This window comes from Teleopsis dalmanni, chromosome 1 (assembly GCF_002237135.1).
Source record: "Teleopsis dalmanni isolate 2A chromosome 1, ASM223713v2, whole genome shotgun sequence".
NCBI classification, from domain to species: domain Eukaryota; kingdom Metazoa; phylum Arthropoda; class Insecta; order Diptera; family Diopsidae; genus Teleopsis; species Teleopsis dalmanni.
Genome location: NC_051846.1, coordinates 91,673,708 through 91,687,601, shown reverse-complemented (window position 1 = coordinate 91,687,601; position 13,894 = coordinate 91,673,708). Strand labels below are relative to the sequence as shown.

At 37.2% G+C, this 13,894-nt stretch overlaps 1 protein-coding gene across 1 annotated transcript; it reads right to left on the bottom strand.

Moving 5' to 3' along the window:
- Positions 1-1,208: 1,208 nt before the first annotated feature.
- Positions 1,209-4,669, bottom strand: LOC119687561 (uncharacterized protein K02A2.6-like). Its single transcript, XM_038101914.1, has 6 exons — positions 4,264-4,669; positions 3,507-4,176; positions 3,159-3,390; positions 2,605-3,112; positions 1,834-2,130; positions 1,209-1,267 (listed from the first exon to the last, which is right to left on the bottom strand). Exons 1-6 carry the CDS (start codon positions 4,667-4,669, stop codon positions 1,209-1,211), a joined length of 2,172 nt encoding a protein of 723 aa, XP_037957842.1.
- Positions 4,670-13,894: the final 9,225 nt, after the last annotated feature.

Sequence of the window (13,894 nt, the reverse complement as noted above, 5' to 3'; positions counted from 1 at the left end):
GTCTGGATTTCAGCCGTAGTTATATTTGTACACGCAAGTTAGGCTTTCAAAGCGTTAGCGATATTATTATAAACACAAGTTAGATTTCGAAGTAATACATCCACGAAGTCTGGATTTCAGCCGTAGTTATATTTGTACACGCAAGTCAGGCTTTCAAAGCGTTAGCGATATTATTATAAACACAAGTTAGATTTCGAAGTATTACATCCACGAAGTCTGGATTTCGGCCGTAGCTGTATTTGTACACGCAAGTTAGGGTTTCAAAGCGTTAGCGATATTATTATAAACACAAGTTAGATTTCGAAGTAATACATCCACGAAGTCTGGATTTCAGCCGTAGTTATATTTGTACACGCAAGTTAGGCTTTCTAAGCGTTAGCGATATTATTAGAAACACAAGTTGGATTTCAGCCGTAGTTATATTTGTACACGCAAGTCAGGCTTTCAAAGCGTTGGCGATATTATTATAAACACAAGTTAGATTTCGAAGTAATACATCCACGAAGTCTGGATTTCAGCCGTAGTTGTATTTGTACACGCAAGTCAGGCTTTCAAAGCGATAGCGATATAGTTATAAACACAATTTAAATTTCGAAGTAATACCTATATATTTGTACTGCACAAGATAAAAATGCTTACCGTTTTTTTTTTTTTTTTAGTTTAATCAGCAGTATTGGTTACCTTGTAATGATTTTTCCCAGTGTTTCCTTGAGGGCCATACTACACGCAGGTGTAAAGTCGTACCTTTTGTGCAGGATGTCCATGGAGTACTTTTAGAAGCCTTCCATGTACATCCTTCATCTGACAACTTTTAAAGCTCCCAGACCGGTACGATACACCTTACCTGTCGTATGCTCTGTGCACACGTTCTAGAATTCCACCAGTGACTTGCTGTCTACCATAAATTTTCCTCCGTCGCCAGGTCCAAAACTGAGCCGTCCAACGTTGATCACAACTAAACCGAAAAAGAGAGCGATTTCAGGAAAACATCGCCTTTTATTTGTTCTTGGTGACGCTTTAAATTCCGCTATCACCAAGTTTGCATTTTTTTTATGTGTAAACATTGTTTTTGCATGTTTACAATTTTTGCCCCTGCTTATATTTTTTCTTTAAGTCTTTCAGTGCAGCATTGTTTTTGGCTGTTTACAATTTTTGCCCCTGCTTATATTTTTTTTTAAGTCTTTCTGTGCAGCATTGTTTTTGGCTGTTTACAATTTTTGCCCCTGCTTATATTTTTTTAAGTCTTTCTGTGCAGCATTGTTTTTGGCTGTTTACAATTTTCATTGTTATAATTATTATTTGCACAAATACGTTAGGGCAGCGTGGTATTATGTAACCCTAATTTTTGTGCAGGGAAAAATTGGGTCGTTACAGTATGGACCCTAGGATTAAAAGTTACAGTTTTTCCTTTATATTGTTTCATTTGGTTGATATGCGCAACCCTGAATACACCATTTATGGATATTAAATATCTAATTCGACTTAATTTTTTAAACACCTTTGCATGAACCCATTTAATATAATTATTTGCAATATTTTTGTACAATACCGTTTCATTGGGTTTGAAGTTTATGAGTTTACTATAATTCAGCTTTCCATTTTCAAACTTACTCAATGCTTTATCTTTTCCTCCATTTTGAAACTTACCAATTTCCAATTTATTTGTATTTTCTTTTTCCCTAAAATTTTTCTTGATTTTTGGATTTATATTATCTAACAGAGTTTTTGGTTTAAATTTAAAAATTATATCTGCTGGTGACATCCTTGTTGTCGTTGTTGGAGTAGTACGATAGCTCAAAAGAAAATTATTTATTTTAAAATCCCAAGATTTACATTTAATTTTAGGATCCAACAAATACTTTCGTAATGCGCTTTTTACAGTTTGTACTCCTCTTTCCGCAGTGCCATTCGGTTGCGGATGATATGGTGGCGATTTTAAACATTCGATATTATTATTAATGCAAAATTCTATAAACGCCTTTGAACTAAATGGTGGACCATTGTCCGTCACAATTTTCTTCGGAAGCCCGAAAATAGCAAAAGTAGATCTTAACGCTTCTATGACTGTAATAGCGTCAGTTTTGCGCAAAATTTTAGCTTCTAGCCATTTCGAATAAGTGTCAACAATTACTAAAATATTCAAATTTTGAAATTTACAAAAATCAGCGTGAATACGCTCAAACGGAGCACTTGTTACTTCCCAGTTGGTAAAAATTTGTTTCGACTGTTTTTGATTCATACAACATGCTTCACATGACCCGACGAACTCCTCAATTGCAGCATCTATACCCTGTCACCAAACATATGTCCTAGCAACAGCTTTCATGCGGACGATTCCGATATGACCAATATGTAACAGTTCTAATGTTTTCGGTCTCAATGACTCTGGAATTACAATCCTTTCACCATAAAAAACACACTGATCTTCAGTTGCTAACGATATTCGAATTTTAAAGTATTTTTTTAAGTTATTATCAATTTTCCCTGGCCACCCATTCTTAACATATTTGTACGTTTTTAATAGTGCCACATCTTTCGACATTTCATTTTTGATGTCGTCAATCTTAATTGGAAGGTCGTCTATAAGGTTAAAAATATTAATACTATCGTCATCTTCATTTGTATCTTCTTGCAGAGGTAAACGAGAAAGCGCGTCCGCATGTCCCATTTGCGATCCCTTCTTGTACTTAATTGAGTAATCATACATTGATAAAAAAACAGCATATCGCTGTAACCGGTTCGCTGCTACCGATGGTAGATCTTTTTTAATTGAAAAAATTTCTCGCAATGGCTGATGGTCACTTTCAATGGTAAACGGTAACCCAAAAATATAATTGTGAAATTTCTTCACTGCAAAAACTATCGCTAAAGCCTCGCGATGAAGTTGAGAGTAATTCTTTTCAACCGGAGACAACGTACTAGATACGAATTGAACTGGACGTTCTTCACCGTCAATAATATGTGACAGAACGCCTCCCAAGCCATAAGGACTTGCATCGCACGAAATAATTATTGGTTTTTGTGAATCATAATGTGTTAAAACGCCAATATTCGCAATAAGTTGTTTTGATTTTTCGAATATATTTTGATGTTTTTCATTCCATATCCACTTCTGCCGATAAATTCGGTATTGGTATTAAATGATTATAATAATTAACCATACCCAAATACGATTTTAGTTCTGATTTATTTGTAGGCGCCGGGGCATCTAAAACTGCTTTGACTTTTTCTCTTGATGGCAATATTCCATTTTGATTAATTACGTAACCTAAATACGTTAATTCCTTTTTAAAAAATTGGCATTTTTCATAATTAATTTTTACGTTTGCCTCTAATAGTCTGTCTAAAGTTGCTTTTAAATTTTCTTCACATTCTTTCATGTTTGCTCCCCTAATTAGAAGATCATCGAAATATGAATGCACTTTATTCAATCCCTTTAAAATTTCACTTCTAATTTTTGAAAAATTTGTGGTGCCGTTTTTAACCCATACACCATTCTAGTGTACCTATATAATCCAACATGTGTATTTACAGTTAAAAATTCTTGTGATCTTTCGGACACCTTGATTTGCAAATATGCTCCCGTCAAGTCTATTTTACAAAAGTATTTCCACCCAGACAAATTTGCCAAAATGTCGTCAATTCGCGGAATAACGTGATGCTCATTTTCTACAAATCGATTAATTGTTTTTCTGCAGTTCACACATAATCTTATGCTACCATCACCTTTATTTACTACAACTATGGGACTCGCCCATTTACTTCTAGTTGTTGGCACCATAACCCCTTCAGCACATAATCTCTGGATTTCCTCCTCTACTTTTTGTCGTACGCCAAACGGAACTGAATGCGCTTTACTGAAAATTGGATAAGCATTATCATTAAGGTCTATTTCTGCCTCATAACCAATAATTGTTGAATTGTTGTCTTTACTAAATAATTGTTTATATTTTGTAAAATCGACTTCACAGTTTTCTTTTACTAAATTGACCAACGTTGATTCTATAAAATTTTTTCGCCAATTAGGTACCAACCTATCAAGCCAATTTTTACCCAACAGAATCTTAAATGCATGCGCTGAGTCTACAACAACCATATTAAGCTCATAACATTTTCCACCGAATTTTACGCGCACTTCAACCTGACCAACCACCGCAATGTTTTGACCCGTCAGGACTTTAATATTTCTTACCATCGGTTCTATTTTTATATGTTTTAATAATTTATTATAGTCAGAAATATGGCAAACAGAAACACACGCACCAGAATCAATTTCCACATTCAATTTGTTTTGTTCAATTTCAATTGACCATTCTAAAGGTTCTGATTTTTCGTTTCGTAAATTGCACAAATAATTTACCGTATTTTCTTCAACTAAATAATTAATATTACGTTGGTTTTTCTGGTCCCACTTTGTTGCTCTATTTTGATATTCCCGTTTCACATTTTTATTTTCATAATTTTTGTACCAGCAATTTTTCTGTATATGCCCTGGCTTCTTACAATGATAGCAAATGTACTTATTTTTTTCCACACTTTTATACCTGCGCTTACTTTTGTCTCTAAAAGCTTTGTCTAATTGTTCCCTTTGATTTACTTTGCCACGTTGATTATCGTTGATCTGTTTTACGCTGTTGGACCTCATTTGCTCTATACTATTATTCGTCATGTTGTAATGAACCCTTTTTGGTTCGTATCAAGCTGGGGTTGGGCTCAGCCGTCCCCAAGGTCCACACAAGAAATTTATTTAGTGAGACCCCGTCACTTCTGATTGCTCTTAATTACAGATACCTTGGTTCGAATACCAATCGGAATCACAGACACAAAGGAATCACTTGACTGAAATAGACACGATATAATACCAGCACGCGTGACTGTTAAAGCTACGTGAGTGGTATTACAGGTCGCTGATCACACGCCCTTCCCTGTTCACTGTTAAAGCGCCCAGGGGCCGGAGACGTTAGGTGACTATTAAAGCTACCTATCGTTTCCGACACTATGGTATAGACTCACGTGACTATTAAAGCTACTTGAGTTATACCCCGTACAACCGAGATTCAGTTACTGTTGAAGCCCTGAATCTTTCTTACCTGTGTCTTTCACTTGTGTTGTTGTGCTGGATTCCCACCTTGATTTTACACCGATCAGGAGAAGCTAGTTTGTGTTGAACTCTATCAAAGCGGTAGTTATACCTATGAGCCCTCGCTATTATACCTGTTTTGCTTTTATTTTAATAAAACACTTTTTTTCAATTTATTCGCTCGTTTAGTTTTTTATTTTATTCATTAAATTTATTAATATTCATTTTATTATCAAATAAATAGCTAAATACAAATTTAGTTTTATTTTTATTTTTTTTTTTTAAATTAAGTACTCTTTACTCTACTTTAAGTCTTTACAATTTATCAATAAGAGTGTTAAATTTTATATAGTAACACATTTACTAGTTTAATCAGTTTATCTTTCTTAAAACAATCTTTTCGTGCAAAATTTTAATTCATGCGTACTCACAATTTATCAACAAGAGCTTTAAATTTTTTAAATTCATGTAATAACACATTTACTAATGTAATCCATTTATCTTACTTGAAAATAATTTTTTACATACAAAATTACAGTTTATACGTACTCGCAATTTATCAATAAGAGTTTTAAATTTTCTTTAAATTCATGTAATAACACATTTACTAATGTAATCCGTTTATCTTACTTGAAAATAATTTTTACATATAAAATTACAATTTATACGTACTCGCAATTTATCAATAAGAGTTTTAAATTTTATATATTAACACATTTACTAGTTTAATCAGTTTGTCTTTCTTAAAACAATCTTTTCGTGCAAAATTTTAATTTATGCGTACTCACAATTTATCAACAAGAGTTTTAAAAATTCAATTTCGATTGTTACAACTCTACTGGTTCAAATAATTTAATTTTTAATTTTTAAATAATTCTTTTGTTTATAGATACGATTTTACACTATTTCTGAGACTATTTAATTGTTTTTGATAATATCACCGCCGTCTTAGTTAAATAAATTCCGCTGCTGCTAACGCCAGGAGTTTTCCTTTTCACGACCGCACATAACCAGACAAGACCTTCTTCCAAGTGTACGCAACTTTTATACCGTCAACGATCAACGGTGCCAGCTGTAGGTACGCTAAAGTTCAACGACCGTTGATCGAAGCTCGTGAACTGATCCCTCTGCAATGCACCAGCGAAAATCTAGCTTTAGGGCGAATTCTACTTTTCCCTCTCATGTGGAAGCTGGAACTTGTTCTTTCTTTAAGCTTCGCCCTAGTTCTACACCTTTGCCACAAAAGCTTTCTTCATTTGACAGCTCGTGTTGTTTTGTTTTGATTTTGTTCTATTTTTTACAACGTGGTCTCTTTTTAAAATAAATTACAAATTAATCAAATAATTATAATTATAAATAATATATTAATCAATCTCGATAAAAAATAGAGTGTGGACTATGGTCAAATATGATTATCACTCCCAGTGTTGGAGTTCTGTTGTTCTGGGGTAGCCCGTTGTGTTTTTGGTGTGGCGTGTATCGCGGGAGGCTGCGGTGAGTTGGTTAAGTTGATGTGCTTATCCGTACTTAACAAATTTTATTTTGTTTTTTTTTTAATATAGGAACCGTCGATTATATGTGTTCAAGTGAGTGTTTCTTGTTGTGTAGGCTGTCATACCCACGATGTTGTAACACTCAAATTTTAAATTTATAACATTTTGGGTTGTTACACTCCCTCCTTTCTTTCGGGAAACGGATCTATACGGATGAGCCCACTTTTGGCTATTCTTACCAAACATACTTCACCATCTAAGGTGGCTTTAAACCGGTGTCTTTTGCCTTTCGACCACTTATCCAAATTGAAACCATGTCGCTGCAGGCGTGCTGCTGGGTTTACATCCACTCGACTTTCTACTATGCCGTCTGTACTAGTTATAGTCGGTGAATCACATGCCTCTGATGTTGATCTGAGTAGTATTTTTGCCAGAGGAGGCGTGGGCGGACATTCCCAATTTCGTACCGCTTGCGGTATAACTTGTTCGTCGCCAGACCCTTCTGGCGAGGCTGTTAATTCCAGAACGTCCTCAGTATCCCAGCTACATGAGGTGCACTGCAAGGGGCTAGATTTCAATTCTGTTTCAGCTGCGTTCACAGTTTGCGCCATTTCTTCTGTATCGGTGTCTTCGCCGAATAACTCTATAAAGCGTACACATAGCCGTCGTCGTAATGTCTCATCAAGATCTGCCTTCTGTTTCCATAACCGGTGTATATTCGCATTTGATTTCTCCAACATTATGTTTTCGCGCCCAACCGTTCTTGCCATGCTAATACGTCTTTTGAACCTATTAAAGTAAAATTTATTAGTATGGAATTACCTTTATTTCTTTAAAACCACTAGTTATAGTATGGTTTAATACGACTAATATGGGCCGTCAACAAACTATCGGTGTCTAGATTACGCAATTTTACAATGACTGGTGACAGGAAATCTATGACTTCATATGGCCCCGAAAACTTTGATGCTAGTTTTGCATTAAAGGCTTCTAGTGCGTTGGACAATGGTTGTGTTTTGTTTAGTACTAGAGAACCACACTTTGGCTGCCAATCCTGATGACGTAAATTGTAGTGACGCGCCTGATCTTGAGCCGCTTTCCCCATGTTTCCCTTCACTATGGCATATACATCTAATAGTTTACGCGCCTTTTCCTCTGGGGTTTCCATTGGCCTACCTGGGCCAGTCGTAACAGATTCGTATAATGTATTCGGCATACGTAGCTCTCGCCCTTGGGTAACGAACGCAGGAGTATAACCGGTTGAGGCCGAAACGGAAGAATTTATGGCCAGCGTAATTTCTGGTATATACTCATCCCAGCGTCGATGGTCCAACTTTGAATTCTGAGCGATCATTGTTTTTATCGTCCTATTGGCTCGTTCAGTGGGATTGCCTTGCGGTGAATAAGGTGCAGTCTGTTGATGATGAACACCCAGTTCCTCCAGAAATTGCTTCAATACTTTGCTTGTGAACTGTGTTCCATTGTCGGTGACGAGAATTTTTGGTACTCCGAATCGAGACATAATATGTTCACGAAAGGCACGTCTTACTCCTAACGCTGTAGCATTCCTCATTGGAATAATTTCTACCCATTTTGAAAATTTGTCGAAAAACACAAGTGCCATCGTATTGCCCTTAACAGATCGTGGCATAGGACCGATGAAATCTGCACACACTGTCGCCCATGGTTCTTCTGGAATAGTGGTTAGCATCTTCCCAGCACTCATTTGTTGTGAAACTTTGTACTTTTGACAGGTATAGCATTTTTTTACGTAATCTCTTATATCGCGATACATCCCCGGCCAATAATAGTTAGCCGCAACACGAACAATGGTCTTCTGATTACCTAAATGCCCCGCTGTGACACTATCATGACATTCCTTCAAAACTCGAAGACGCAAATCACGTGGTACGCACAGTTTCCAGCACGGTTGGCCTTCGTTACTACAACTGTTTGGGATCCGACGATATAACTGCTCACCTTCAATGATGTAATCAGGGTATTTCGCAGGATTTTCTTGCACCGTTTTCTTTAAACTTAGTAGCCATCCACAGTCACGATCACTTTCATCATTCGCATCTAGGTGAGCTAATGTGGGTTGTGGTTGTCGGGACAGCGCATCAGCAATTACGTTATATTTTCCCTTTCGATATTGTATTTCAAAGTGGTATTGTTGCAGTTCTAAAGCCCACCTCGCAATTCTACCCGAAGGATTATCAATGCTATTTAGCCATTTTAATGCCAGATGATCAGTGATAACTACAAAGTGGTATCCCTCTAAATATTGCTTCATCTTACGTACGCCCCAGACTATTGCCAGACATTCTTTCTTAGTGGTTGTAGAGTTCTTCTCTGCAGGATTTAGAGTACGACTTGCGTATGCGATAACCTTTTCCTCTCCTGATATTGTCTGCGTTAATATCGCTCCTAGCCCAAAGTCGCTGGCATCGGTTTGCAATACGAACTGTTCGTTGAAATTCGACATGCTAAGACGGGAGCACTCGTTAGTTTCTCTTTTAGTTTATCAAATGCCGCTTGTTGTACTTCTGTCCACTGCCAACGCTTACCCTTTTTCAGCAACAACGTTAGCGGTTGAATAATACTGGAGAACTGCGGTACAAACCGGCGATACCACGAAGCGATACCAATGCATCTTCGTAATTCCTTGAGGTTACACGGAGGTGGAAGGCCTTTGATTGCAGCTATCTTTTCCGGATCGGTGTCAATGCCCTGAGGTGTTACTAAGTGTCCTAAGTACTTGATTTCCTTGATGAAAAATTGACATTTTTTAACATTCAGTTTCAACTTCGCTGCCTTCAATCGTTGAAGAACTTTTTTTAAGTTTGCCGTGTGCTCTTCCAATGTGCGTCCAATCACTATTATGTCATCTAAGTAAGCAAACGCATGAGGTTCCATGTCGGGGCCAATAACACTATCAAGGGCTCTCTGAAATGTTGCCGGGGCCGAATGTAATCCAAAAGGCATCACCCGCCATTGAAACAACCCTCGTCCAGGAACTGTGAACGCAGTGTACTGTTTACTGTCTTGTGCCATAGGAATTTGCCAGTACCCGCTTTTTAAGTCCAGACTGCTCATATATTTGGCATCGCGGAGTTGGTCTAATATGTGTTGAATACGTGGGATGGGATAGGCATCCGGGATTGAACGAGCATTGACCTGTCGGTAATCAATGCACAGCCGCCAACTTCCGTCCTTTTTTTTTACTAAAACGACTGGAGAACTGTATGGGCTATGTGACCGTTCAATACAACCTTGTTTGAGTAGTTCGTCTATTTCATTATCCAACACTTTTTGCATCGCCGGGTTTCTCGGATAGTACCTCTGTTTGATGGGGCGATCGTCCTTTATTGTGATTGAATGCGATGCAATGTCAGAAAGTCCTTCCAGTGTTTCAAATTCAGCTAACTCTGTTTCTAGGAACTTCTTTATACATTGCTCCTCTTCAAAAGTGGAATTCAACGAGACTGGGCTTAACTTGGTCTTTGAGAATTGACCAAATTTGACAACATTTTCCCCTATACAAAACGTACTAGATGCCGTATTCAAAAAGTCCATCCCCAAAACAATATCGTGAACCATTCCATCCAATACTAACAAACTCACCTGGTATTCATCTCCTCCCATTTGTAAGCACGTATCAATGATATTATTCACATGCCGTGGTGAGCCATCAGCGAGCCGGACTACTACGTTTACGTCAGTGATGTTACCTGTAAGACATGATACTACGTTCGGACGAACAAAGCTTTTACTTGCACCCGTGTCAATCATGGCTGTGAGTGCTCGACCGTGGATGCTTATTTGTGCAAAGAGTCGATTATGTTCAATTACAAAGGGTGTTGTGCTGGTACTGGATTTACGGCCACGTCTCGCCTTTCTGGAAGACGCGACCTTTGCGCGTTTCCCGATTGTTTACGACAGCAGTCAATAGTTCGCACTCCACGTTTCCCACACTGCCAACAGAATAACACTCGTGGATTTCGACACATGCGCGCTAGATGTCCAGATTGACCACATCGAAAACATGCCGTTGTTAGATTTATAGGCTCGATGGCCGCAATTGTCATAGGTTTGACTCGACGTTCAATCAGCATCGGTGTTTCTTTGGGTTTAGAATTTTTCTGTTCGTTTCTCAAGGATTCAAAATCGCTAGTTAACGCAATGAGCTCGTCCAAGGTGTTAAACTCCCTACGTTTGACATACATTTTGTACTCAACCAAACTGTTCCTGTAGAATCGTTCGAGTTTCTCGTCTTCATTTAGTTTTAGATGTCTCATTAGTTTCTGTAATTCCAACACATACTTCTTAAACGGTTCTCCCGGTTTCTGCAGTCTATTCCTTAGTTCGTCCTCCAACCGCTCAAAATACAGATGTGGGAGAAAAAACTTCAAGAAATCCATTTTAAATGTTTCCCAGTGAATCCAATCTCTTTTGTTGTGTCTAAACCATACCAAGTGCGTTTCCTTTGAGTAACTCCGGCATTGTACGAGGCAACATGTTCATTGGTATTGCATAAACGTCCGCTAATTCCTCCACTCGCTCTATGAACGCCAAGGGGTCGCCGTTGTCATCGTATCGGATCGCCCATTTTCTGACCTGATCAATGACGCTTGCCTGTGTGTTCCTCTGTGGAAGATACGAGTGTAAGTCATTGTGGATGTGAATGTAATTGCCTTGTCGATGCTTCATTGACTATGATATGTCGCCCTGAACCTTCGACGTAATCTCTGTTCTGGATATATTCTATGTCGCTGCTCCTATCGAACGATTGATGTACTGTCGCAGGCTGTTGACTATGAGGCACCTGTAAAGTATATGCAGGATCTTGACTTGGTGATGCTAAAACTGTTGTCTTGGTTTCTTCAGTGTTTTTATCCATATTTAATTCTTCACTAGAGCTCTTGCAATGTTTGCTTTCTAATTCATTCAACCGAATAACTACTATAGGTGCATGTTCTCCCTGTGCTACGAAGTTGGTTAAGCGCTTTCGCAAGTCTTCGACTGTACCAGTTGTATCCAGGCCAAACTCTTCTAGATATCCAACCAAATCGTCTTTTCGTAAATATCGGATCCACGTTCTTCCCATGTTAGTTATGTGTATTTCACCTCGTTATTGATGTTAAAACAGTTGCTATTCGAATCGTGAAATGCTGGTCTCAGGGTCCCTGCTCGGGCGCCACTTGTAATGAACCCTTTTTGGTTCATATCAAGCTGGGGTTGGGCTCAGCCGTCCCCAAGGTCCACACAAAAAATTTATTTAGTGAGACCCCGTCACTTCTGATTGCTCTTAATTACAGATACCTTGGTTCGAATACCAATCGGAATCACAGACACAAAGGAATCACTTGACTGAAATAGACACGATATAATACCAGCACGCGTGACTGTTAAAGCTACGTGAGTGGTATTACAGGTCGCTGATCACACGCCCTTCCCTGTTCACTGTTAAAGCGCCCAGGGGCCGGAGACGTTAGGTGACTATTAAAGCTACCTATCGTTTCCGACACTATGGTATAGACTCACGTGACTATTAAAGCTACTTGAGTTATACCCCGTACAACCGAGATTCAGTTACTGTTGAAGCCCTGAATCTTTCTTACCTGTGTCTTTCACTTGTGTTGTTGTGCTGGATTCCCACCTTGATTTTACACCGATCAGGAGAAGCTAGTTTGTGTTGAACTCTATCAAAGCGGTAGTTATACCTATGAGCCCTCGCTATTATACCTGTTTTGCTTTTATTTTAATAAAACACTTTTTTTCAATTTATTCGCTCGTTTAGTTTTTTATTTTATTCATTAAATTTATTAATATTCATTTTATTATCAAATAAATAGCTAAATACAAATTTAGTTTTATTTTTATTTTTTTTTTTTAAATTAAGTACTCTTTACTCTACTTTAAGTCTTTACAATTTATCAATAAGAGTGTTAAATTTTATATAGTAACACATTTACTAGTTTAATCAGTTTATCTTTCTTAAAACAATCTTTTCGTGCAAAATTTTAATTCATGCGTACTCACAATTTATCAACAAGAGCTTTAAATTTTTTAAATTCATGTAATAACACATTTACTAATGTAATCCATTTATCTTACTTGAAAATAATTTTTTACATACAAAATTACAGTTTATACGTACTCGCAATTTATCAATAAGAGTTTTAAATTTTCTTTAAATTCATGTAATAACACATTTACTAATGTAATCCGTTTATCTTACTTGAAAATAATTTTTACATATAAAATTACAATTTATACGTACTCGCAATTTATCAATAAGAGTTTTAAATTTTATATATTAACACATTTACTAGTTTAATCAGTTTGTCTTTCTTAAAACAATCTTTTCGTGCAAAATTTTAATTTATGCGTACTCACAATTTATCAACAAGAGTTTTAAAAATTCAATTTCGATTGTTACAACTCTACTGGTTCAAATAATTTAATTTTTAATTTTTGAATAATTCTTTTGTTTATAGATACGATTTTACACTATTTCTGAGACTATTTAATTGTTTTTGAAAATATCACCGCCGTCTTAGTTAAATAAATTCCGCTGCTGCTAACGCCAGGAGTTTTCCTTTTCACGACCGCACATAACCAGACAAGAGACCTTCTTCCAAGTGTACGCAACTTTTATACCGTCAACGATCAACGGTGCCAGCTGTAGGTACGCTAAAGTTCAACGACCGTTGATCGAAGCTCGTGAACTGATCCCTCTGCAATGCACCAGCGAAAATCTAGCTTTAGGGCGAATTCTACTTTTCCCTCTCATGTGGAAGCTGGAACTTGTTCTTTCTTTAAGCTTCGCCCTAGTTCTACACCTTTGCCACAAAAGCTTTCTTCATTTGACAGCTCGTGTTGTTTTGTTTTGATTTTGTTCTATTTTTTACAACGTGGTCTCTTTTTAAAATAAATTACAAATTAATCAAATAATTATAATTATAAATAATATATTAATCAATCTCGATAAAAAATAGTGTGTGGACTATGGTCAAATATGATTATCACTCCCAGTGTTGGAGTTCTGTTGTTCTGGGGTGGCCCGTTGTGTTTTTGGTGTGGCGTGTATCGTGGGAGGCTGCGGTGAGTTGGTTAAGTTGATGTGCTTATCCGTACTTAACAAATTTTATTTTGTTTTTTTTTTAATATAGGAACCGTCGATTATATGTGTTCAAGTGAGTGTTTCTTGTTGTGTAGGCTGTCATACCCACGATGTTGTAACACTCAAATTTTAAATTTATAACATTTTGGGTTGTTACAATGTCCGACGACAATGCTAGCTCACATGCTCGCTCAA

What these genes read in the sequence shown, in the direction of transcription:
- LOC119687561 (XM_038101914.1), bottom strand. Translation starts at nt 4,669, where the DNA reads ATGACGAATAATAGTATAGAGCAAATGAGGTCCAACAGCGTAAAACAG. An exon ending in ACACATGTTGGATTATATAG is followed by an intron (nt 3,391 to 3,506) that starts GTACACTAGAAT and finishes TCTTCTAATTAG; the next exon opens with GGGAGCAAACATGAAAGAAT. An exon ending in TACAAATGAAGATGACGATA is followed by an intron (nt 2,131 to 2,604) that starts GTATTAATATTT and finishes TGAATATTTTAG; the next exon opens with TAATTGTTGACACTTATTCG.